This window comes from Neomonachus schauinslandi, chromosome 2, assembly GCF_002201575.2.
Source record: "Neomonachus schauinslandi chromosome 2, ASM220157v2, whole genome shotgun sequence".
Lineage (NCBI taxonomy): Eukaryota > Metazoa > Chordata > Mammalia > Carnivora > Phocidae > Neomonachus > Neomonachus schauinslandi.
The window spans coordinates 148,940,968-148,968,390 of record NC_058404.1 but is presented as its reverse complement, the minus strand read 5'-3'; the positions used below and the strand labels follow the sequence as shown (position 1 = coordinate 148,968,390).

Below are 27,423 nucleotides of genomic sequence, written 5' to 3'. Positions count from 1 at the left end.
TCTTCTCTCAACAGCGACCCACACGAGTGGACTAAGAATTAAGATAACACCTCAATAGAAACTACCTTGGCTATTTACCCCAAAGACACAGATGTAGTGAAAAGAAGGGCCACATGCACCCCAATGTTCATAGCAGCAATGTCCGCAATAGCCAAACTGTGGAAAGAGCGGAGATGCCCTTCAACAGATGAATGGATAAAGAAGATGTGGTCCATATACACAATGGAATATTACTCAGCCATCAGAAAGGATGAATACCCAACTTTTACATCAGCATGGATGGGACTGGAGGAGATTATGCTGAGTGAAGTAAGTCAAGCAGAGAAAGTCAATTATCATATGGTTTCACTTATTAGTGGAACATAAGGAATAGCATGGAGGACATTAGGAGAAGGAAGGGAAAAAGGAAGGGAGGGAAATCGGAGGGAGAGATGAACCATGAGAGACTATGGACCCTGAGAAACAAACTGAGGGTTCTAGAGGGGAGGGGGGTGGGAGGATGGGTTAGCCTGGTGATGGGTATTAAAGAGGGCATGTACTGCACGGAGCACTGGGTATTATACAAGAACAATGAATCATGGAACACTACATCAAAAACTAATGATGTACTGTATGGTGACTAGCATAACATAATAAAATTAAATTAAAAAAAAAGAAACTACCTTGGCAAAGAGCTCAACTACTTGAACGTTTACTATTTATTTTTGGCAAACTGTTTGTATAAGATAATATTGAAACTTACCTTCAGTGAAAATATGTACTGTGTCCTGGTCAGTAATTGCTGGTATTAAAAAAAAAAGTGAAAGTAAGATCAATACAATAAGGAATGTATATTATTTCACCTTAATTTCTTAAATGTCGTTCTCAGACAACCATCATCAGAATCACTCAGAGGGCTGATGAGATACAGATTTCTAGGCTTCATCTTAGACCTGCTGAAAGAATCTCTGAGTCATAAGCCCCAGAAATCTCTGGGTTTACAATCTTCTCCCCATTTATTGTTATTTATATTAAAGTTTGTGCTTTAATTTCTCATCAAACACTAAAAGATATTTAAAAGATATTCTTGCTCTCAAGTCATTCAGTTTAGTTGGAAAGACAGAAACATAAGCAGGTTGTTGAGATATGATGCGATAAATAGTGTAAGAGAAGTTAAATTTTCATTTACTTGCATATAGATGTAGGTATATATAGATATATATGTATTACTCTACTGATACTATTCTTCGTAGGGCAGGTATAACAGTGAGCAAAACACAGGAGGTCTGCCTTCACATAATTTACAGCTAGAAATTAATCAAGGAATCATTCAAGTAAGTATAAGTGAGAAGTGGAGAGGAGACAGGAGAGGGTGATCATGCTACCTGAGATATTCACTGAGTTATCATGGTGAGAAAAACATTTGAGCTGTATTTTGAAGACCTAAAAGGAACTTTCCAGACAGACAAGCAGTAAAAAGGTATTCCAGGTGAAAGTGTAGTGAGTACAAGTGCATGGAGATGCACGATGTTTGTGGAATGATCATGGCAGTAAAGCTCGTAGTGCGAGTACAGCATGAAGGGAGATGGTGGGAACACCCAGACAGAAAATATGTTGATAGCAGATAGTGAAGGTCTGTCTGTTGTAGTTTAAGGTCTGCTTACAGAACCATTTTCTCAGCACATCCTACAGCTGTCTCAAACTCAATGTGACCAAATTTACCCCAAATTTGCTACTTATATTTCCTCCTTTAGGAAATGATCCCACTTCTACCAGTGGCTAGAAATCTGAAACAAGTCTCTAATTTTTCCCTTCCTGTCATTTTCACATCTTATTGGTTTTCAGAGTTTATACCTTCTAGCCTCTAACAATGCTTTGCATTAGGCCCACCCTCCCTTTCCCTTTGGCTACTACTTTAGTTCGTGCTTTCATCATTTGACATCTATACTATTACAATAACCTTCAGTCTGGATTCCCTGACACCACCTTTGCACTTTTCAAGATGTCTATCTCTACCAGGTTGTTTTTTCTAAAAATGTATGTCAGATCATATCTTTCCTTGCTTGAAAACTTTTAATGAGAAATCAGCTTATTCCTATAAAATAAATCTAAACTTCTCAGACAGGTTTTCATGCTTTCTACAATCAGTTTATCCAAACTTCCTTGCTGCCAGAAGTTTCACAGGGTTTGGGAATCACATCTGCTTTGTAAGTGTCAGAGGAGCCCAAACATCTTTTTGGAGGCAGGAAATAAAAAGAACTGACCACTCCTTTTCATTTTTTGAACAAGAGAGACTTGAGTTCAAATCCTGACTCCCCTACATGCTGGTTGTAGGACCCTAGGTAATTCTCTATCTTTTCTGAGTGGGAACAATAAAAGTATAAGATATGGTTGTTGTGAGGATTAAGCAAACTGTAATGGAGGAGCATCAGCCAGTCAGAAAGGACACAACAAACCATGGAGCTAGAGCAGTGTCTTGGAAGTCCTTGCTGTGCTAAGCATTAACTCTTCAGTTACAGGGGGATGTGCCGGGAGTCCAGGGTAGGGATGGGAGGATTTGAAGAGGCTGGGAAGACACCTTTGTGGGCCTGGTGCAGTGGTGGTTTACCAACACATAGGAAAGCATTTCAATATCTTAACAACTAGTACAGCTGTAACAGGTATGTCCAGTGTGGGGGCAACCAAATCCCTTTAATGTTGAGCTTATTATGAGGGAATCATGGTTTATTAAGGTAGCAGTGCATGACAAAGTTGGAGGAGGGTCCTTAAATTCTATGCACATATTAATGAAGTCTTTTTTTAGTCATATAAGAAATATATATTTTTAAGGTTTTATTTATTTGACAGAGAGAGAGACAAACAGCACAAGCAGGGGGAGCAGCAGAGGGAGAGGGAGAAGCAGGCTCTCTGCTGAGCAGGGAGCCCAACAGTGGGGCTCCGTCCTAGAACCCCGGGATCATGACCTGAGCCCAGCTGCTGAGCCACACAGGCACACCTAATGTAAGAAAGGGACCAGAGTGGGTCCCTTAGAGATGGATAATAATGGAAAGGGATGGGAAAAAATGGAAATAGATTCAACACAGTCAGAGGTACAGATATTTTCAGAGAGGAGTTAGGGATGTTGCTAAATCTTCTCATTTTCTCCTTTATTCTACAAGTTTATCAGATACCTTCCAATTGTATGCTGTGTTCTGGGTGAGGTGGAGTGTTAATTAAATTGTTCTCTGACCTTGAGCAGCTATTTACCATTTCTATAACATACTACAGATTGAATACCTGACAATAACATCTCTCATAAGGAGTGTTGAGAGGGAAAATTAATGAAAGAATTTTTAGCTAATAAAATTTACTATATGAATGCTAAATGATTTTTTAAATGTTAGAATGAACTATGCATTATGTCTACCTTGATAGTATATTGTTTTCATAAAGTTTAATTCTAAGGAAAGAAAAGTCAATCTCATTAAATTAAAACATGAATTATAACTGGTTAAGTTGATATATTTGGATAAAATGGTAAAAAAAAGAAAATAATGGTACTCGCATGTTATCTCAGTTGAAGGGTCTATTTCCAAGTTTCCAGAGTTATTCAGCATTTGGTGTAAAACAGACTCAATTCTGCTTCTCATTGATGCTCCATTGTTATTTCTAGTGAATTTAAATTTCATGACAACATCTACTGTCACACCATTACCTTCTTGCCTGAAAGTCATAAATATATTAAAAATAAAAAATTATAATTTTATGCTGTTCTGTTTATATACTCTTATTGATTAAACATTAAAAAATTCACTAGGGGAATTTAACTTTAGAACAAATTCACATAACAGTGTTTGCATATTTAATGATATATCACAATGCCATTCCACAAATATTTGATTTCAAATCATGGTACACTGTATCTACCATTCAGTATAGCTGGCTTTGAAGTCAGAATGCCAGAGTTTGAATATCAGCTCTGCCATTTACTGTTTAACTTTGGTAAGTTATTTGTTTCTTAAGCTTTCTATATTGAAGTCTCCTCACATTAAAGTGGGTTGTTATGAAGATTATGTGAATTAATACATGCAAAACTTTTGGGAAGAGTACACAGTATACAGTAAGTGCACTGTAAGTATTAGCTATTATTAGACTTCACAAAAATCTTAAAAAAAAATCCCTTACCTCATTAAACAAACCTATAAGGAGAAGATGTTATAAATTTATGTGACTTAAAGGCTCGGGTTAATTTTCTAGTACCTAAATGCATTAATGTGGCTAAAAGTCATATGTTAAAATTTTATCTATGTATCAGTTAGCCACAGATATTCTCCACAATGAACCTTAATAATTTGACTAAAGGCTGCAATGATCAAAAATTGATATAATTTCCACTTCCTTATGTGTCAATTACCATGTAAATCATTTCATCCACCTAACATTGGCCATCTTCTTTTCTGAAAATGTGCAATAGACAAATTTGTCTCTCATATTCATTCTAGGCCTCTTCCTCTCCTCTCAATTGTCAGTTCTGCCATAATATTCATTCCAGATATTAATTTAATATTTACTTAGCAAATGTTAAATAGCTACCTTCTTGTGCTAGGCACTGTTCTTAGTTTCAGAAATTAACAGTGACCAAGATTCACATCTGCCATTCTCATGGATTTTGCAGTTTAGATAGAGGAGCAGACACTGAAGAAATGATTATAGCTTCCATTTCTAGCAACATGAAAGTCTAAATAATTTTTAAAAATTCTCCATATAAAATAGCCAGAAATACTTGATAAAATATAATAAATTTCATTTGAAATGCAAAGCTAAACTCACATTAAAGTATCTTGGAAGACCAAAAATAAAGAACATGAATATTATGTAGTAAGCTCTAGAATATCCAACAAGCTTGAGTTGTAGCATTTACATGGATACTGGAGAGGAGGCTTTGGGCTAATGCTAATTAGGGAGATGAACATGAGGTTTCTAAATAAGACCAGGATTCTCAAAGAACTAAACCGTCAGTGAAAGCATGGATCAGAAAGAAAAAAAAAATGTGCTCATCGTGTCATAAAAAAAAAATAAAGAAGTTTATGTGTCTCAGAGTTCCAGGTCTAGACAGAAAAAAGGAGACTGTCCTGATAATTCATGATCATGAGCCTACCTACATGAAAGTTTTGGATTTGCATTACTACCACCTGCATGGTTCCAGAAACTTTAAGAAATTAACCAAAAAAAAAAAGAAAAAAAAAAAGGTCCATGTGCTGCTGATCCTCCTAGAGTGTCTGATAGAAGCAAATGCTCTGTAGATTGAATGTGAAATCCAGGCTGCATAGTAGTGAGATTAAAGGTAAGCATACAGTTCCAGTGGCAAACAATTTATTATGAGCTAGAATGAGCAGAATGAGGACAGCAACCTCAAAACTGTCACATAATAAAATTAACAGATAGGTAACTTTATTTGAAATGACTAACAACATAAAAGGGGGAATCACAAATATGAGAAAAGTATAGGACATTATCAAAACAGACCAGACAGGTTCACAAAAGAAACTAGAGCTTGCAGACAGGAAAACATAGTCATAATTTTTAATCAAAATTGAAAACTCAATGGATGGGTTACACAAAATATCAGACAAAGCTGAAGAGAAATTAGTTAACTGAAAGATAAAAATAAAGAAATCACACAAAATGTAACACAGATAAAGAGATGAAACAGATCAAACAGAGGATAAGAGACTAGAGAAGGTTCAATGTTTACCTAATGCAAAACGAAAGAAGAGCACCAAAAAATAAAGGAGCAGCAATATTACAAGAGATAATGAGAACTATCCAGAACTGATGAAGATATGAAGCCTTAGATCACAAGAGTCTGAGGCATACTAAATAAAAGAAACGCCCCCCACATGCAAATACATCATTAAAAAAACTGAACTCCAAAGACAAATGGAAGATTTTCAAACAATAGAGAAGAGATTAGCTACCAAAGAACATTTGACTGAAGGACAATTTCTTAATAGCAACAAAGAAGGCAGTATATAATTGTATCTTCAAATTGCGGAGAGACAATAGCTATTAACTTAGAATTTCATATCCACACTAAAGTATTATTCAAGAATGAAGACAAATAGGACATTTTTTAGATCAAAGCAAAACAAAAAGGATACTTTATAGCTCATGGACTCTTGTGAAAATTTATAAAGGAAGTACTTCAGTAAGAAGGGGATTGAACCCAGGAGGGTTAGGGTACGGTAAGAAATAAGGAACAAAGAAAATGGCAAACCGGTAATCTATCATAACAATGACTAATTTGGAGTCATTTAAAATAGGGTGGAACTAAAACATCATTTATAATAACATGAACAAGAGTTTCAAGTTCCTTATATTATTTGAAAGAAGGGTCGTGAATTAAGCCAGCTCTCCTTATTTAAATTTTAAGGATAATCACTAAAATAAAGCAAAGATGATCAGAATGCATTAGAAAATATAACTAGCTGTCTTTCTGTTTTAGGAGAAATGTCTAACCTATAAGGATATGTAAATATTGAAAATAAAATATTGAAAACCCCTCGTGAGGTTCAGGATAGTAAAGAACTGAGAGAAGCCTAGTGGGACTGAGACTAGTCTAGGTGGAGGGTAGTGAAAGATAAGCCCAGATGTGGAGATGGTAAGAGGAAGTCAGATAAAGGACAGTTGGATAAACTTTGTTATATATATGTGTATAAAAATGTCTCTCTCTCCCTCCCTCCCTCTCTCTCTCTCTCTCTCTTTATAGATATATATACATATATATGTATATATATACATATATATACATAAAGACACACACATATATGTGTCTATATGTATGTATGTATATGTACATCTATATGCACATACATACATACACACATTATACATATATCAAGAATACGCGTACCTTTGATATGCATATATTTATATATAATATTTGGCATATTGCAAAGGTAATGAGTGGCCAATAGAAGGATTTTAACTAGGGGAATAATATGTTTAGAATTTTGTTTTTTTTTTTTTTATTTTTTTTTTATTTTTTTTTTTATTCTTATGTTAATCCCCATACATTACATCATTAGTTTTAGATGAAGTGTTCCATGATTCATTGTTTGTGCATAACACCCAGTGCTCCATGCAGAACGTGCCCTCCTCAGTACCCACCACCAGGCTAACCCATTCTCCCACCCCCCTCCCCTCTAGAACCCTGTTTGTTTTTCAGAGTCCATCGTCTCTCATGGTTCGTCTACCCCTCCGATTTCCCCCGCTTCATTCTTCCCCTCCCGCTACCTTCTTCTTCTTCTTTTTTTTTTTTTCTTAACATATATTGCGTTATTTGTTTCAGAGGTACAGATCTGAGATTCAACAGTCTTGCAAAATTCACAGCGCTTACCAGAGCACATACCCTCCCCAGTGTCTATCACCCAGTCACCCCATCCTTCCCACCCCACCCCCCACTCCAGCAACCCTCAGTTTGTTTCCTGAGATTAAGGATTCCTCATATCAGTGAGATCATATGATACTTGTCTTTCTCTGATTGACTTATTTCACTCAACATAATACCCTCCAGTTCCATCCACGTCGTTGCAAATGGCAAGATCTCGTTCCTTTTGATGGCTGCATAATATTCCATTGTATATATATACCAGATCTTCTTTATCCATTCATCTGTTGATGGACATCTTGGCTCTTTCCACAGTTTGGCTATTGTGGACATTGCTGCTATAAACATCGGGGTGCACGTACCCCTTCGGATCCCTACTTTTGTATCTTTGGGGTAAATACCCAGTAGTGCAATTGCTGGATCATATGGTAGCTCTATTTTCAACTTTTTGAGGAACCTCCATACAGTTTTCCAGAGTGGCTGCACCAGCTTGCATTCCCACCAACAGTGTAGGAGGGTTCCCCTTTCTCCGCATCCCCGCCAACATCTGTCATTTCCTGACTTGTTAATTTTAGCCATTCTGACAGGTGTGAGGTGGTATCTCATTGAGGTTTTGATTTGGATTTCCCTGATGCCGAGCGATACTGAGCACTTTTTCATGTGTCTGTTGGCCATTTGGATGTCTTCTTTGGAAAAATGTCTTTTCATGTCTTCTGCCCATTTCTTGATTGGATTCTTTGTTCTTTGGGTGTTGAGTTTGATGAGTTCTTTATAGATTTTGGATACTAGCCCTTTATCTGATATGTCATTTGCAAATATCTTCTCCCATTCTGTTGGTTGTCTTTTGGTTTTGTTGACTGTTTCCTTTGCTTTGCAAAAGCTTTTTATCTTGATGAAGTCCCAATAGTTCATTTTTGCCCTTGCCTCCCTTGCCTTTGGCGATGTTTCTAGGAAGAAGTTGCTTCGGCTGAGGTCAAAGAGGTTGCTGCCTGTGTTCTCCTTTAGGATTTGGATGGACTCCTGTCTCACATTGAGGTCTTTCAACCATTTGGAGTCTATTTTTGTGTGTGGTGTAAGGAAATGGTCCAGTTTCATTCTTCTGCATGTGGCTATCCAATTTTCCCAACACCATTTGTTGAAGAGACTGTCTTTGTTCCATTGGACATTCTTTCCTGCTTTGTCAAAGATGAGTTGACCATAGAGTTGAGGGTCCATTTCTGGGCTCTCTATTCTGTTCCATTGATCTATGTGTCTGTTTTTGTGCCAGTACCATGCTGTCTTGATGATGACAGCTTTGTAATAGAGCTGGAAGTCCGGAATTGTGATGCCGCCGGCTTTGCTTTTCTTTTTCAACATTCGTCTGGCTATGCGGGGTCTTTTCTGGTTCCATACAAATTTTAGGATGATTTGTTCCATTTCTTTGAAAAAAGTGGATGGTATTTTGATGGGGATTGCATTGAATGTGTAGATTGCTCTAGGTAGCATTGACATCTTCACAATATTTGTTCTTCCAATCCATGAGCATGAAATGTTTTTCCATTTCTTTGTGTCCTCCTCAATTTCTTTCATGAGTATTTTATAGTTTTCTGAGTACAGATCCTTTGTCTCTTTGGTTAGATTTATTCCTAGGTATCTTATGGTTTTGGGTGCAATTGTAAATGGGATCGACTCCTTAATTTCTCTTTCTTCTGTCTTGTTGTTGGTGTATAGGAATGCCACTGACTTCTGTGCATTGATTTTATATCCTGCCACTTGACTGAATTCCTGTATGAGTTCTAGCAGTTTTGGGGTGGAGTCTTTTGGGTTTTCCACATAAAGTATCATATCATCTGCAAAGAGTGAGAGTTTGACTTCTTCCTTGCCAATTTGGATGCCTTTGATTTCTTTTTGTTGTCTGATTGCTGTGGCTAGGACTTCCAATACTATGTTGAATAGCAGTGGTGATAGTGGACATCCCTGCCGCGTTCCTGACCTTAGGGGGAAAGCTCTCAGTTTTTCCCCATTGAGAATGATATTCGCTGTAGGTTTTTCATAGATGGCTTTTATGATATTGAGGTATGTACCCTCTATGCCTATACTCTGAAGAGTTTTGATCAAGAAAGGATGCTGTACTTTGTCAAATGCTTTTTCTGCATCTATTGAGAGGATCATATGATTCTTGTTCTTTCTTTTGTTAATGTATTGTATCACATTGATTGATTTGCGGATGTTGAACCAACCTTGCAGCCCAGGGATAAATCCCACTTGGTCATGGTGAATAATCCTTTTAATGTACTGTTGGATCCTATTGGCTAGTATTTTGGTGAGAATTTTTGCATCCATGTTCATCAGGGATATTGGTCTGTAATTCTCCTTTTTGATGGGGTCTTTGTCTGGTTTTGGGATCAAGGTGATGCTGGCCTCATAAAATGAGTTGGGAAGTTTTCCTTCCATTTCTATTTTTTGGAACAGTTTCAGAAGAATAGGTATTAATTCTTCTTGAAATGTTTGGTAGAATTCCCCTGGGAAGCCATCTGGCCCTGGGCTTTTGTTTTTTGGGAGATTTTTGATGACTGCTTCAATTTCCTTAGTGGTTATAGGTCTGTTCAGGTTTTCTATTTCATCCTGGTTCAGTTTTGGTAGTTGGTACATCTCTAGAAATGCATCCATTTCTTCCAGGTTATTTAATTTGCTGGCATAGAGTTGCTCATAATATGTTCTTATAATTGTTTGTATTTCTTTGGTGTTGGTTGTGATCTCTCCTCTTTCATTCATGATTTTGTTGATGTGGGTCATTTCTCTTCTCTTTTTGATAAGTCTGGCCAGGGGTTTATCAATCTTGTTAATTCTTTCAAAGAACCAGCTCCTAGTTTCATTGATCTGTTCTACTGTTCTTTTAGTTTCTATTTCATTGATTTCTGCTCTGATCTTGATTATTTCTCTTCTCCTGCTGGGTTTAGGCTTTATTTGCTGTTCTTTCTCCAGCTCCTTTAGGTGTAGGGTTAGGTTGTGTACTTGAGACCTTTCTTGCTTCTTGAGAAAGGCTTGTATTGCTATATACTTTCCTCTTAGGACTGCCTTTGCTGCATCCCAAAGATTTTGAATAGTTGTGTTTTCATTTTCATTGGTTTCCATGTATTTTTTTAATTCTTCTTTAATTTCCTGGTTGACCCATTCGTTCTTTAGTAGGATGCTCTTTAGCCTCCATGTATTTGAGTTCTTTCTGACTTTTGTCTTGTGATTGAGCTCTAGTTTCAAAGCATTGTGGTCTGAAAATAGGCAGGGAATGATTCCAATCTTTTGGTACCGGTTGAGACCTGATTTATGACCTAGGATGTGATCTATTCTGGAGAATGTTCCATGGGCACTAGAGAAGAATGTGTATTCCGTTGCTTTGGGGTGGAATGTTCTGAATATGTCTGTAAAGTCCATTTGGTCCAGTGTGTCATTTAAAGTCTTTATTTCCTTGTTGATCTTTTGCTTAGATGATCTGTCCATTTCAGTGAGGGGGGTGTTAAAGTCCCCCACTATTATTGTATTGTTGTCGATGTGTTTCTTTGCTTTTGTTATTAATTGGCTTATATAATTGGCTGCTCCCATGTTAGGGGCATAGATATTTACAATTGTTAGATCTTCTTGTTGGATAGATCCTTTAAGTATGATATAGTGTCCTTTCTCATCTCTTATTACAGTCTTTGGTTTAAAATCTAATTTGTCTGATATAAGGATTGCCACCCCAGCTTTCTTTTGGTGTCCATTAGCATGGTAAATGGTTTTCCACCCCCTCACTTTCAATCTGGGGCTGTCTTTGGGTCGAAAATGAGTCTCTTGCAGACAGCATATCAATGGGTCTTGTTTTTTAATCCAGTCTGATAGCCTGTGTCTTTTGATTGGGGCATTGAGCCCATTTACATTCAGGGTAACTATTGAAAGATAGGAATTTAGTGCCATTGTATTGCCTGTAAGGTGACTGTTACCGTATATTGTCTGTGTTCCTTTCTGGTCTATGTTGCTTTTGGGGTCTCTCTTTGCTTAGAGGACTCCTTTCAAGATTTCCTGTAGGGCTGGTTTTGTGTTTGCAAATTCCTTTAGTTTTTGTTTGTCCTGGAAGCTTTTTATCTCTCCTTCAATTTTCAATGACAGCCTAGCTGGATAGAGTATTCTTGGCTGCATATTTTTCTCGTTTAGTGCTCTGAATATATCCTGCCAGTCCTTTCTGGCCTGCCAGGTCTCTGTGGATAGGTCTGTTGCCAATCTAATGTTTCTACCCTTGTAGGTTACATATCTCTTCTCCCGAGCTGCTTTCAGGATTTTCTCTTTGTCTATGAGACTCGTAAGTTTTACTATTAGATGTCGGGGTGTTGACCTATTTTTATTGATTTTGAGAGGGGTTCTCTGTGCTTCCTGGATTTTCATGCCTGTTTCCTTCCCCAAATTAGGGAAGTTCTCTGCTATAATTTGCTCCATTATACCTTCTGCCCCTCTCTCTCTTTCTTCTTCTTCTGGGATCCCAATTATTCTAATGTTGTTTCGTCTTATGGTATCGCTTATCTCTCGAATTCTGCCCTCGTGATCCAGTAGTTGTTTATCTCTCTTTTTCTCAGCTTCTTTATTTTCCATCATTTCATCTTCTATGTTACTGATTCTCTCTTCTGCCTCATTTATTCTAGCAGTTAGCGCCCCCATTTTTGATTGCACCTCATTAATAGCCTTTTTGATTTCTACTTGGTTGGATTTTAGTTCTTTTACTTCTCCAAAAAGTGTTTCTCTAATAACTTCCATATTTTTTTCAAGCCCAGCTAGTATCTTTAAAGTGATGATTCTGAACTCTAGATCTGACATTGTACTAATGTCCGTATTGAGTAGGTCCCTGGCAGTCGGTACTACCTCTTGTTCTTTTTGTTGAGGTGATTTTTTCCGTCTTGTCATTTTGTGCAGAGGAGAATAGATTAATGAGAGAACAAAATGCTAGCAGAGTAACAACGTCCCCAGAAAATATACTCTAAACAAATCAGAAAAAACCTTCCAGAAAGTGGTCGCTTTTCTGATGAGAGAGTTGTTGCTCTTTTTTTCTTCGATCTCCTGTTGAGTTTGTAGGTGTTAAGAATGGTTTGATCCCTATCCAGCTGAATTCCTGAGAGGAGACGAAATCCAGGTCTCCTACTCCTCCGCCATCTTGCTCCTCCTCCTAGAATTTTGTTTTAAAAAGTCTTTCTGGCTGCCATGTAGAATGAGTGGAGCAAGACTGGAGGAAAGGAGACTCATTCAGGAAACTGTTCATAGTCCAGGAGAGAAATGGTTGAGGGCACTATTTGAAGAAAAGTTATGGATCTTAGAGATATTTAGGAAATAGAACTGAAAGATTAGATGGTTGAATGTGTGGGTTGAGGGAGAGGAGAAATTAAAGGTGACTTGCATATTTCTTTCTTGAGCAACAGGTTGAAAGTGATGCCATTGATAGAGGTGGGCAACAGTAGAAGAGTAACCTCTGGTGGGGGAGAGATGACAGGTTCAGGTCCAGACACAGTCAAGTGGAGTTGTCTGTGAGATACGTGTATGATGACATCAAGTAGATGGCTGTGTACTTTCATGTCTAGAGATGAGAGGAGTGGACTGGCCCAGAGATACAACTTTGAGAATAATGAACATACAGGGGGCAAGGAAGCCACTGAAAGGAGAGAATGTGAGCTGAGAAGATGAGAGGCTGATAACATGGGCTGAAGTCCAACATTTGAAGGATGTGCAGAGAAGGAATAAGAGCTACTGAAGAAAACTGAGGAGTGAAGGGAGAGATATGCAGAAAATAAGGGTGTTCAGGTCATAGAAACTACAGGATGGTACTATTTCAAGGAGGACTGAAAATACAACAGCACAAAATACCACTGAGAGGTAACAGAAGACTGATAGAGTTTGTTTGGAGCTTGTGACTTGGATGTCATTGTTGAACTTGGCAAGGGTAATTAGCATTTTGTGGTGGCATTAGAAGCGAGATTGTAGGGGATTGAGCAGTAGGTGGGAAGGGAACAAAAGGGGAGAAAATGCAGATGGTTCATCCAGTCCTATGGATTTTGAGAGATAGTGGCTAATACAGAGATTTTTACAGGAAAATGCTAAGGGGAATGTGCACTGAACTGACTGAAGTTTATTTTGGTAAATATTCTTCCCATGGATTCTTCCTACTCCTCTCATTTCTTAACAAAATTTATCTGACCAGATGTTCATGCTCCTGGGACTTACTGATTCTTCAGAAAATAAGAAATATTAGTTTTCTTGTGGTGGTGGTATTTGAGAAATACCTCCCTTTCAAAGGACTTTTGCTTATTATTTGAAGGATCGGGTAATGTGCGCATTTGAAGCATTTGTGGTAGGATTAGTGTTTTAGTTGGGAGGGCCTTTCTCATCACATCACACAGATAGTACACATTCAACTAAGGCAGGACTGTCAAATAACTAGAATGCATATTATTCCTCCCCTTATTATTAATTCATGCCAGACATGCCTGGATTTGGCCACAGCATCCTTTATATTAGAGCATTCCAGGCAGATACAAACCAAAAAGCTTGATGTTGGTCATAGTGTTCTGATCTTGGATGAATATGCCCAGGACCACATCATTGCACAACTCCAGAGGCACTGTTTACATATGCTGGATTGTGAATGGGATCCACTGGATTTATACAGTTGGATGGCTTTATTACCATACCTTCACCCGACTCTCTTTAAACTTTCTTCCTTTCCTATCAAGAATTGAAGTGATATATTTATTTACATTAGTAAATAGATCATATGTAGCATGTTTTGTTTTTGTTTTGGCGTTGTTTTTTAAGCTGCCCATGATACTTCTTTCATAATATTGCAACAAATTGTGTGAGTGCCTCATTCATTATCCATGCTGTGAACAAAAGTCAAATGGGCCAAATTGAATCTAAGCTTATATATTTTTTATAGAGTTCCACTCACCTCAGTTTGACAACATGAGCTCTGATGAACTGATTTCTTAAATTTGATTCTTTGAACGTTTTAGTGATCTGTAGAAAGAAAGGAAAAAACCTCTTTGTAGTTCCAGTTGTTCTTCCCCTCCCTTCTTCCTCCCAATCTTGCAACATAGAACTTAAGTTAATGAGGAATAGGGACTGGAGTTTTCAGTTCAGTTCAGTTTAGTTCAACTCCCTCTCAGAACACATGAGATTGATTTAGGCCAGTGATACAGCCTTCTGAGGCAGGGCCTATTTCTTCATCTATGATACAAAGATGATAATGGACAGGATGCGTCTTCACTAGAAGTCATCTCAACATTAGATGTTTTACTCAGTGTGATTTGGTGGCTATTCCCAAGGGGTTTGGGGCCGATGCCAAGCCAACACTAGGGGAGTCCATGATACAACTTACATTTGTGTGATTCCTCAACCACTGTTTTTAAATGAGTAACACCAGATTAAATTGAGTGATGAAAAGGGGGAAAAGAGGCAAAGGGCAGTTTTTTCCTTGTTAATTATGACTAATACCTAAGCATCTGACGTTATTTTTATTTTTTATTTTATTTTATTTTTTTAATTTATTTATTTTTTAAAAGATTTTATTTATTTATTTGACAGAGAGAGACACAGCGAGAGAGGGAACACAAGTAGGGGGAGTGGGAGAGGGAGAAGCAGGCTTCCCGCGGAGCAGGGAGTCCGATGCGGGGCTCGATCCCAGGACCCCAGGATCATGACCTGAGCCGAAGGCAGTCGCTTAACCGACTGAGCCACTCAGGCGCCCGCATCTGACGTTATTTTTAACATCAGTTGGTAATTTCCTGACCTAACCTTAAGTGTCTCCCTGAGTCATTTCTCAGTCCCAACAAGGATGGTGTTCTTGAGTTATAAAGCTCAGCTTCATGGTGAACTAGGGGTGGTTCTGTGACTGCAGTGGTTCTCCCACGATGCAGGGTCAGTCAGAGGTACCAAGGTTTCCTAATGCAGGAGTGGATTCCATTGGCTTGTACTGTGAGGCAGCAATAAGGGAGACGTGGACATGGAAATTAAGTAGTGTGCTGAATATTATATTAAGCCAGGATTTGAAACCAATCTTTCTTGAGACTGTAAAGTTTATGCAATCTCTTTTATACCACATTGTATCTTTTAAAATCTCCTTTCCCTTAGGCTGGTATCAGACCAACCGGTTGTTTGACGAAATGATAATTTTCTTTCTTTTCAGAGAGGCTTTGAATATTTTAAAGAATAATGAGACTATTGGTTTTGTGGAAATAGTTCATGTTCCTTTTTTTAAAAATTTAGGAAATATTAGTGTTAAGAAGAAAACAAAAAAAAAATCTCAAATTCTATGATCTAGAATTAACGATTGCTGTCATTTGGTGAACTATATTCCAGTGAACTACAAAGAAGGATCGATTTTAATATGCTTCTTAATATAGTATATTATAGGAAGTATTTTAATAAAATGATTTAACTTTAATTTTACTTGATTTTAACAGAAGTAAAAGGAACTGACCTAAAGCTGAAGGAATTGCTAGAATTTGGATAAATGTTTCCCGTGATTATATTTTAATTCATGGTTTGGCATTATACTGGCAACAGGCTAGACTGGACCAAAGTAAAAAAATCCACCTGAATTATGACATTTTTGCTATGTGGAAAACTTTAGTGAAGACTAAGATAATTAGCAACATAAAGAAAGTAAACTGATTAATTGGTTGATATCAAGATACAAGGATAAAAGAAGAGGACCATGGATAAGATTCCGTATTTATACAAGGATAAAAGAAGAGGACCATGGATAAGATTCCGTATTTCCCAAAGTGGAATGCTATTGGCCCTGTCTTTAGAACTTATCAAATGTTGGGTAGAAAATCAGTGAGCAGATGATTGTAGAGAATTCCAATAGGTTAGTGGAAAGGGAAGTTGACGAACAGAGAGATAAGTCAGCTTGCTATGAGAACTTGAATGAGCCTTGTAACCTTCTTCCTCTCAGTTTTTCCATGTGTAATTGTATAGTCAGAAGTGTATTAAAAAAATTATCTGTATACAGTCGACTACTGCAACTCCCAAAGACTATGCATCTACTTTTTTTTTTTTTTAAGACTTTATTTATTTATTTGAGACAGAGAGAATGAGAGAGAGAGAGCACATGAGAGGGAGGAGGGTCAGAGGGAGAAGCAGGCTCCCTGCCGAGCAGGGAGCCTGATGCGGGACTCGATCCAGGGACTCCAGGATCATGACCTGAGCCGAAGGCAGTCGCTTAACCAACTGAGCCACCCAGGCGCCCTATGCATCTACTTTTAGTGAGCTTTACAGTCAACCTTTTGGCCTTTTCCCTTTCTTCAAAATTATTACTGTTCAAAGGGTCAAACAAGTTAAGTTTCACACTCATTTGATTTTGTCATCTGCACTATTGACCCTTTCATTACCTTGGACAAAAATCAAGTAAACAATGATAAAAGAGAACTATTTTCTATTTCCCTCCTGATTGAGGGTAACAATACTATCTCAGTATTCTAGTATAGACTAGAATCCTCATACCTCAGTAATATTCATCGTTAATAAGAATTGAAGTGAGATGTGGATTTTTTAAATTCCAACAAAATGAATCATTGAATTTGTTAGTAAACCAGTCATTAAAGGGTAAAATTATATATAGAATTTTTGTAATTATCACACATTTTCATCCTTAGAGAGAAAAGATCTTATTAGCTAATCATGAAAACAAAGCACCTTATTTTCAGTGTCTTCTTCCTTGGTAGCTATAGTTCTGTTCATATTATTTATGAGCTGAATAATAGAAATAACGTTGTTTTGTGATTTCAACCACCCTCCAGTTACCACTTTCTTTTCTGTTTAACCAGAAGGTCTGGAAAGCTCAGTTTTCAAGAAAAAGATAAAATATGTGGCAATATGATCTGTTACCACAATGGTCTCCAAATATTTTTGATTATGCACTCCTATGGGTAAAACATTTTGTGCATGAGTAGCCAAAACATATATATTTATTTATAAATTACATACATGTAGTAATACTGTACTGCTAGCAATATATATTATAAAACATTGATAAAATTAGAAATTAAAAAGGTTGAGTTACAGAACAAACATTTAGGAATTTTATTCCATTTATATTTAATAATAATATTTTCACTGTTAATGTTACTGGATAGAATTTTTAATTTTTGAAACACTTTGTGATAAAATGACTCAAAGTTATGATTCTAAGTTTAATTTAAATACTTGGTTTGAAGTGCTGAAGAAGTTTCTACACAATTATGTGGCTCAAATGCATAAAGTACGTCACCGACAGAACTTAATAAATCATGACACGAAGTTGTCAGTCCCTCCCACCCATTGTGCAAAGGTTTGTTGAAATTTAGCAAGTGACTTTCCATCTTCCCTGATGTCAATTGATTATTCTTGCAAACCAAATGAAATGTGTTTCATTTTATATGTTTTTAAAGAAATGTGTTCAAAATCAACCAAACATGATAATCCTTTCCCCCAATTTTTATGTGTGCATGTCTAAGCACTTTTATAGATAACATGCCTCATTTTTAGTAAAACAGAAGAAAATCCAAACACCTAATGATGGACCCATTGCTAAACATAGGTTTTCAGTCTCCTCTCTGTGCTGTGAGTTTTATTTAAAATGTGGCTTATTTCTTTCACTTACATCTTGAAGAGACAGGGTGTGTACATGTGTGTATGTGTCTTCTAAGAAAGGTATTGCTTCATCTGGTAATTTGGCTCTAGTCAGGAGAAGGAAAGTGTCAGTTCTGACATTATGTTACTGTTCTTTTACTTGCTCATTACTGTCCTTGCATATTAGAGTTATCTCCAAATTGCGGGTTTTAAAATTTGTGTTTTGCATGATTTTCTGTTTCCCTTGTTGATTCAGTTTACTTGGAAACTAGATAATATAATCTTTAAATCCAGTTGAAACTGCACGTCACTGAAATCTACTCAGAGCAGGTAAATACCCTAAAACCTAGTCAGTTCTGCTGTGTTACTGCCCCCCCTTCCCTCAAGATTTCTCACACATTGCGTGACCAGCTGACTTAAATCGAACAAGGGTTCCAGTGTCAGTGCCCTTGTTAAATAGTAACAAAGTTCTAAAAAGTATTCGTTATGGGAAAAACACATGTGGAGTGATATCTGAGCATTTGAGTATTCACAATTAATTATTGTGAACCCCTTCCTGGAATGCACAACCCCATTTGGAGACCACTGTGAGCTCCTGACTGCAGTGATGTCTTCATTTTGTCTCCCTAAGACTTGACATGGGAACCAACAGACAGAATGCATCATTTATTTATTCATTCAAAAAATATTTGAATGTCAAGTGTGTACCAAATTCTTTTTTTAGGCATTAAGGAACAATCAATGCTTGTTGAATGGATGCATCTGAAATGAATTTTACCCAGAAGCCCTGCTGGTATAAATTGATGTGATAAGATTAATCTCAAATTGATACTGGTTTTTTTTTTTTCTTCCTATGTCCTACTTTGTTTGTGGGACTATAACTAGGTATATTTTGGAAAGAGTGGCAATTGTTTGCAGAATTTGTTGCATATCACCCCTGATACCAAAGGGAAGTTTCAGCTGATCCCAGGTATGAATACTGACTGAAGTCTTTTATTTAGAAAGACCCATTCAATCAGAATGCACTCATAGTTTTGATCCATGTATTTTGCAAACAGGTGCTTTCATTATTTCTAGATGACCTTGTTCTTTTTTGTCACTCATTCAACAACAGTTTTTGAGCACCTTTTGCACTGCACACCCCTTCTATCAAGCACTGGGGTACAATGGTGAGAGAAAGTAAACAGTCCTTGCCATTTAGGAGCTTACATTTAAGGGTGGCAGACAAGCACTAATCAAGTTATTATCCACATTGGAGTAAAATTATAACTGATAAGTATGGAAATATAGTAGAGGAATTTGATCCAACCAATGAGATTAGAGAGGTTTCTCAGAGGAAATGCTTATGAAGTTGAGATTGTTAGGAAGAATCAGAGTTAGCTAGTTGAAGAGGAAGGGAAAAGCCTCACAGATGAAGTGAATGGTGTGTGCAAAGTCCCAAGGTGGGAACACACAGGCTGTGTTTCAGGAATGGAAGGAGGCCAGTGCAACTGCAGCATGGAGAACAAGGAGGCTAGGGTGGGAGAAAGGCCAGACCCTGTTAGTGTGTAAAGAATTTGGTCTTTATCATAAATAATGGGAAGTCGCTGAAGTGTTTTAGACAAAGGGATAATATAGTCAGATTTGTAATTTGAGAATAATTTCTTTTTAAAAAAAAGATTTATTTATTTTAGAGCGAGAGCGCAGTGGAGAGGGTGAGAGGGAGAAGAAGAGAGAATCTCAAGCAGAGTCCTTGCTGAGTGCGGAGCATGATTTAGTGCCTGAACTCAAGACCGTGAGATCATGACCTGAGCCAAAACCAGAGTCAGACACTTAACTGACTATGCCATCCAGGCACCCTGAGAATAATTTCTTTTGCTGCATATGGATATTCAATTTTAGGGAAGAAATAATGCAAATTATTTGTACTATTTTAGTACTTCAGAGTAGAGGTGATGGCTTTGGAAGGGCATGGTGTTAGGTATGAAGAGAATTGAATGGAGATGAGGGAAATAGAGGGCATAAAACCTACAGGAGTTGGTAATGGACTGGATATTTGGAATGATAGAGGGCAGTGGATCAAAGATGAATTCTGGGTTTTTGGCTTGGAAAACTGAGTCAGTGACATTGACGTTAATGGGGACAGGATTATTGGAAGAAGTCTACTATGGTGTGGGGAGATCATGAGTTTGATTTTGGGACATGATAAATTTAAGATTAAAAAAAAAAAAACAGGGCGCCTGGGTGGCTCAGTTGGTTAAGCTACTGCCTTCGGCTCGGGTCATGATCCTGGAGTCCCGGAATCGAGTCCCATATCGGGCTCCTTGCTCAGCGAGGGGTCTGCTTCTCCCTCTGACCCTCCCCCTCTCATGTGCTCTCTCATGTGCTCTCTCTCTCTCATTCTCTCTCTCAAATAAATAAATAAAAATCTTTATAAAAAAAACCCCAAAAAACAGCCAAGTAGAGATATTAAGCTGGCAGTTGGGTGAAAAGTTCCAAAGTACAGAAGAAAAGTCTGGGCTCGAGACCAAGTGAGTCATTAGATAAGTATTGGTTGAAGTAATGCTCATGGAGAGGGAAGTCAAAGCCTCGGGGAATTTCAACATTGAATGTCAGTGTAGAGGAGGGTGATCCTGTAAGGACACAGAGAAGTGGCCAGGGGGGCAGGATAGGAAAAACAGATGGATGAATATCATGCTCGAAAGTCACAAAATCATAGACTTTTTGATTTAGAATGTAGTATAAAAATCATCTGGTCCCATGATTTTATTTCACTGATGAGTAAACTGAGAGCTAGAAAAGAGACGTGAATTGCCTAATAGAACAGAAGGTTCTGGGACTATTCTTCTGCTCATTAAGTATAACACATTGTCTATGGGATAAGGATAATGATGGTACTCATGTTACCATTGGGAAATGGCATGATCCTTGGATTTGGAGTTACGAGCCCTTGGTTTGAATGCTGGTTCTACCACTCTCCACTTGACTGATGTTTGACATGTCTCCTAATCTCACAACCTTTACTTTACCCATCTATAAAAATGATTTGTTAATTCATGTGGCTGTTGTGAAATGAGGGTTAGAAAGTGCCTTGTAAACCATAAATTAGCACTGCATTAGAGTATTATTCATACAGCGTTTTAAATGTTCAAAGTGTTTTCACAGAAGGATAAATAAATGAGAGTGTGGAAATCATACATCAGAAGAATTTCAAGGGAACTCTTTCTCTGCCAGATGTGTAAGTATATTGTAAAACCACAGCACTCTAAATAGCTTGGTACTGGTACAGGCGAAGATCAATCAGTGAGGACAAGGAGAGTACAGAATAAAGAAAAGGAGGAATTTAGTGTATAATAAAGGTGGCATGACATATAAATCCATTGCACTATTGAACATACTCTTTTGGTACCACCACCTAGCTATTTTGGGGATAAACCTGGATCTCTACCTTACTGCAAAGTAAATTATAGACAAATAAAAGATAAAATTATAAAAACTGAAATAATAAAATTATAAAAAGAAAATGAAGGTGAATATTTTAAAGAGTATTTAGAGTGGAGAAAGCCATTTTTAACCTGACACAAAAGTGAGAAATCATAAAAAGGATTGATAGTTTGGCTATATGAAAAATTAAATGTTTAACATTAAAAAACCCTTACATTATAAACAAGATTGACAGTCAAATCACATTATCAGAGAAATATATGCAATGTGAATGACAGGCAGACTTTAATATTCTAATAAGGACAACTGTTTTTTTGTTTGTTTGTTTGCTTTGAATCCATATAAAATAGACAAGTGCTCCAGTAAGAAAATGGGTAAGGTTGTGATCAGGCAATTCACAAATGAAGTTATAAAAATGACCTATTAATATAAGAAGTACCAGATTAAATCTTAGTAATTAAGGAAATGTAAACCAAAATAAGATTGAGATGTCACTTCTTACCTACTGAATTAACAACAATTAAAATGATTTACAATGCTCTGTGTTAATGCTGTGGGGAAATAAGCATACCTATGTGGACTTATGTACTGCTGGTGAGAATGTAAACTGGAGCACTTCTGGAGTGCAGCCTAAAAATTAATCTTAAAAATGCAAAGACCACTAGATTGATACAAGCAAGTGGTTGAATAAATACATGGGGAGAATAAACAAATAGAAGAATTTTAAATATTCTTCAAATATTCAAAGCATAGCTCCCCACTCCTCTACTCCTTATGCATGGCTTAGACATAGTATCTTTTTTCCAAAGAGTATGGTATGGAAAAGGGAGGGAATGACTGTACGATGTAGAAACCTGACAAATGCTGCTTCAGCTGGGTGATCAAGTCGACAGTGCTAAGTCATACTGACAGTGTAATGAACCCCCTTCATGTGATGGAATGAAAATGATACTTTTCCTCTTTGATCTTCCTCCCTCCCCAAAACCTGTAACTCCACTCTAAGCAAGAGAAAACAAACAAACAAAAAAGGCCCAGTTGTGGGATTTTATAAAATGACTGGCTAGTACTTTGCAAAACTGTCAAGGTTCTCAAAAACAAGGAAAATCATAGGAACTCTCATAGATTCTCTTCCCAAATCACTAATTCAGCTGTTTATTCTGATCTCATTAAACATTTAAATATACCTAACTTCCCTTGCTCTAATCCCATTAAACTAAGCAGTTGTTTCATAACTTGGCTTCTAGCGAAGTTTGCCTCTAGGGAAAAATGTGTTAGACGAGCCAATGATTTAGTCTCCCAGCCATAAGAGCTCTCATTATAGATTAACTTAGTGGTTCCCAAAGTGTGGTCTTGGACCATTAGCATCAGCATCACCTGGGAACTTAGAAATGCAAATTCTTGGGCCCAGCCCAGACCTATTGAATCAGAGACTCTGACATCAGGGCCCAGAAATCTGGGTTTTGACAAGCCTGTCAAGTGATTCTGTTACGTGCTGACGTTTTAGAGACATTGGATTAATTTATATTCTTAGGACTCTTTAAAAAGGTAAGTAAGCAACCTTGAGACTGGTCAACTCTGACTGTGCGGACTAAAGGCCAGACTCTGGTCCATGGTCATAAATGAATACAAAAGGGTCCACTTGTGAGGTTTCCTGGTGGGCCTCTTCAAGTGAAAGCCTGACCTTGTTTTGCTTATTTTCTCTGTCTATCAATGAACCAGAGTAGGATGTTGTCTAAACTATGTCATTATTGACATGCAAACATGTCATTTAACACCTGCTACCTGTGTGTTTAGTTGGGTAAGAAAAAGGAAAGAAGGCAAAATGGAAAGGATTTAAGAAGGCAATCTCAAGGAGAGCAGTAGTAAATGCTCAACTTGCACAAACAGTAGACTTCCAGCCTTTGAAGTCATTACCATATAAAATATGAATTTACTCAAGAGTCTTCTAGCACTTTACACTCATGACTTAAAAAAATGTAAAGAAGAACCAGTATACTAACAAATTAACTTGGAAAAAGCACAAAGAAACACACCTTTCAATATTCAAGGAGGAAAAATATGTAGAACATTTAGCAATTACAAATAGATCACAAAATATTAGACTTATTATCAAATTTGTTTTATGATGGAATAAAGAGCAAATACAAATATTAACTTACCATAGATTCAATTCTTCCACTCAAAGTCCTATATTCCTGTGTACCTGGTGAGTTTAACTGATTGCTATATTTGACATTTAGGATTTGAAAGCTGCTATGGTAAAAGTATGACTTTTGATCTGTAAAACAAAGAAAAGGAGAATCAGTCTCACTACTAAGTACTTTAAACCTTAATTTATTCAGGATTATAGGATGCTATATTACACAATTAAAAAAATTGCTTCTCTTAAAGAAAACCCCAAACTTACTATAAATGTAACTATGATAAAATTATTTTGCTTTCAGTTTTTAAAAAAAATGACAGATCTGAAATTGTTAAGGATGTAGGAAAATCAGAGCAGCATTATTTGTGAAATTAAACTGCTCAGAAGTATCATAATTTTCATTTTTCCTATATTTTAGGGAGATTTATGATTGCAGATTTATTCATTCAAGAAGTATTAATGAATGTCTATAATATGCTATTATTCATTTAACACTAAAGAATAACCCAGAGTAATTCTGAATAGTTTTAAGAATGGTTTCAAATAATAATCATTTTAGAGAACGCAGTGACTTGTTAGTTTTTTAGAATAAGCTAGAAAATAAGCCTTTGAACAAGATAACTAATTGGTTGTCCAGTGTGAATTGTTTCTACCAAAGAATGTCTGCCAGAGGACATATTCAGCGGGGTGAAGAAAGTAAATATTTCTTTTTTTTTTTTTAAAGATTTTATCTATTTATTTGACAGAGAAAGACACAGCGAGAGAGGGAACACAAACGGGGAGTGGGAGAGGGAGAAGCAGACTCCCTGCCGAGCAGGGAGCCCGATGCGGGACTCAATCCCGGGACTCCAGGATCATGACCTGAGCCGAAGGCAGTCGCCCAACCAACTGAGCCACCCAGGCGCCCAGAAAGTAAATATTTCTAAAACACACTGTACACATCTTAGAAACGTTATGAACATGGACATAATAACCTAACCTGTCTTAGGAAAAATCCCTGCTTTCTTTTGATCACTCGTAAGCATAATTTATGCAGAGAAGTATCTCCATCAGAGGAAAGTTAGAGATCCTGGTGAAAGGGTAGTATAGTCCTTTGTGGTAGAGGAATAAGTCTTTCAAGGGCCATAAATGGTGCAGAGGATAAACCTAGACTCCTCAACTTGTGTGACGATACAGTGCCATTAAGAGTGAAAATTCACTAATTTAATCATAAACTTGAGGTTTCTTGCCTCTGTAATCACCTTAGATGTAGTTGATTCCAGGTGATTTGATGGCAAAATGTAGCCACAATTTTATAATTAGCTTGGCTGAAAAGATTATTCATTATTACTGGTTTTCTTAATGTTGGTAATTTTATTGTGCCATTGAGAGTTTTTCAACTTTCACATAAATAAGCATTTTTGCCTATTTACAATAGAACATACAATAAATTATGTTCTCTCTGTCTCTCTACACCCATACATACCCATATACCTAAACACACACCCACACGTAGGATTTAAATGATTTAACAGAATTATAGCTGAAATAAAATAATACCAAAGTGCATTTTTAAGTGAAAAAAGCAGATTATAGCATATATTATCTAGTGAATTTGACACATTTTATTTATCTACATGAAAGCAACTGAAAGAATGTTCACTGAGATATTAAGGAATGTTGTTTATGAGTAAGCAGGGTATCATGTGTTCTTTATATTGTTTGTTCTCCATGTGTCCCATATTTTTGTGATATAATAATACTAAGAGAAAAAATAACAGATCCTTTTTAAAATTTGTTTTTACTCCTCATCTTTCTCCCAAGGCTGTTTTATCAGGAGAAAGATCATGAATTAACAAATACTTTCAAATTTTTAATGTTGAAACTTAAAATTCTTTGCAGTATTTCACTTTTACAATTTCATCAGGTTAATATATGAAGAAGGAAATCATGATATTAAATGAGAAAACAAAATAGACAAATTCTAGTGTCAGAAAAGAATCAAGAGAATTTTTTTTCCCTTTGGCTAGAATAATTCTTGCCTAAGTAATAAGGGTTTATTATGCTAAAAAAAAAAAGAGAATAGAAAAAAGTACTGATTGAGGGAAAATATAGACACAAACATATATTTAGGGATATATAAGACATACAATTATGTTATATTAAAAAATAAAAGTGGTAATAAAAGAGAGAATGCCAAACTTTTCATTTGAAGGTGTATTTAGTTATTTGGTTTGAAAAGTGGTCCTTTAGTCTTCTAGTACTTACCAAAAGCTAAAAAGTAGATGAGTAGAGCTGTGGTTACCGCCAAGATTACCACCCCCGCCACAACAGTAAAACACACCACATATGGATTCAGGAATCTTGAGGTTGATGGCATCCGTGCTGGCCTTAAAACAGTAGAAAATGGTCAAAGACTAATCCTTTCACGCAGAGAAGCCATTATTTCAGTGCTCGTGAACATTTTCTGCCTTCCTATGTGTTTCAGCCTGAACATAGCTCTATTTATAGGAAACAACGTGATTCTTGATCAGAATATAATCCTGGAAATGAACCTGAACTAACAACATTCTCCTTAATGACTTTCAATTTTTTTTCAGCACAAAAATGCTGACATTTTGGTAGTTTGATAGAAGAATAAGTAAATCGAACCTATGCCTTGCAATTATTTTCCCTTCTTCTGCCAGTTGATGAGGTTCTCAACACTAACAACTAATTGTACTGTTTTGTTGTCTTTCCAAGACCCTATGTTGGACACTTACTATGGTAAAGCTCCCTTAACTGGGTACCATCCCCAGTGGTGTACAGAAGAGGAGTCATTCTGGGTGGGGAGAGGGGTGGAGGGAGTCAGAACAGTAGCATTCCTCCCCGTCATATTCTCTATATTATTAAAACTGAGGGTGTGACCAGAGGTTGAGTGCTCAGGCCCAGGAGAGTAGCGAGCCCCTGAAATGAATCAGAACTGTCCCAACAGCAGATGATTTGTGTGACTTACTATTTTTCCTCCATGAATTTATCAGCTGCAGTGTAAGCCAATAGATTTGTACTAATACAGTATCTGGTAACTATTAGGCACGTGGCCCAGGTACTGTCTTCTTCAGTGCCTCCCTCCCCACAACCACATACACTTGCACTGCGGAGGTAACCAAAAGAGCTAAGTGTGAATTTCTGTTTTCTCCCTTGTTTGCGTGGAGGTCATATTGTCATTCATCTGAGACTTTCTTAGTCTGACAAATGGGATTAATAATACCTGCCGCACAGGCTGTCTTGAATATCAATGAGGTTATGCTAGGAAATATATTTCTAGTTAAATAGGTTATCTCCTAGGCTGTGTGCCTCTGGAGGGGAAAGCATGCATGCATGCTTATGTTTCAGACACTTCTCAGGGTGCCTGCCATAAATAGGTGGTTCATAAATATTTATATTTATAAATATTTGTTGCATGTGTTAACTTCTGAGCATGTTTCAGATTTAAGGCCTTAACATAGCTGAAAAACAGTTACATTTAGCAAGAATATAGTCTCTCATTTTTCCTATTTGTTTTGCCAACCTTCTGGTATAAGTGTGAAGAGAATGCTCTGAGGGTTAGTGATTCGCAGACATTTAGGTTTCATAGCAGGGAGGCCTGATGTTATTTGGGCTCTTCACAACTCAGAGACTCATAGAAGGGCGCTTCCTGGTATTTTGCAGTGTACCACCTGCGCATCGTTTTCTGTGGTTCTGGGACCAGTAACATATCAAGAGATTGTTGGAGGCAGACCGAGACTTGCCAACTTTCAATTTTGTTGAATAAACACATTAATCATACAAAAACCGACCATGCTCAAACATTATCATTTAATGAAGGGGCATTTAAGAGGCTAGAAGTAGGAAGGATTGTCTCAGGCTAACAAAAAATGAATGACGTAGCTTTAGCTTTAGGATA

The 27,423-nt window shown here is 37.0% G+C and overlaps 1 protein-coding gene across 1 annotated transcript in view; it reads right to left on the bottom strand.

The window, feature by feature from the left end:
- LOC110591356 (transmembrane serine protease 11D) overlaps positions 1–25,890 on the bottom strand; it is a gene marked incomplete at its 5' end in the record, with an annotated part of 36,721 nt that extends 10,831 nt beyond the window's left edge. Inside the window, 4 exons of the mRNA XM_044913100.1 lie at positions 3,524–3,681; positions 14,289–14,356; positions 23,536–23,654; positions 25,767–25,890. Coding sequence (XP_044769035.1) covers positions 3,524–3,681; positions 14,289–14,356; positions 23,536–23,654; positions 25,767–25,890 — 469 coding nt within the window. The remainder of the gene's footprint in view (positions 1–3,523; positions 3,682–14,288; positions 14,357–23,535; positions 23,655–25,766) is intronic.
- Between the last annotated feature and the right edge of the window lie 1,533 nt (positions 25,891–27,423).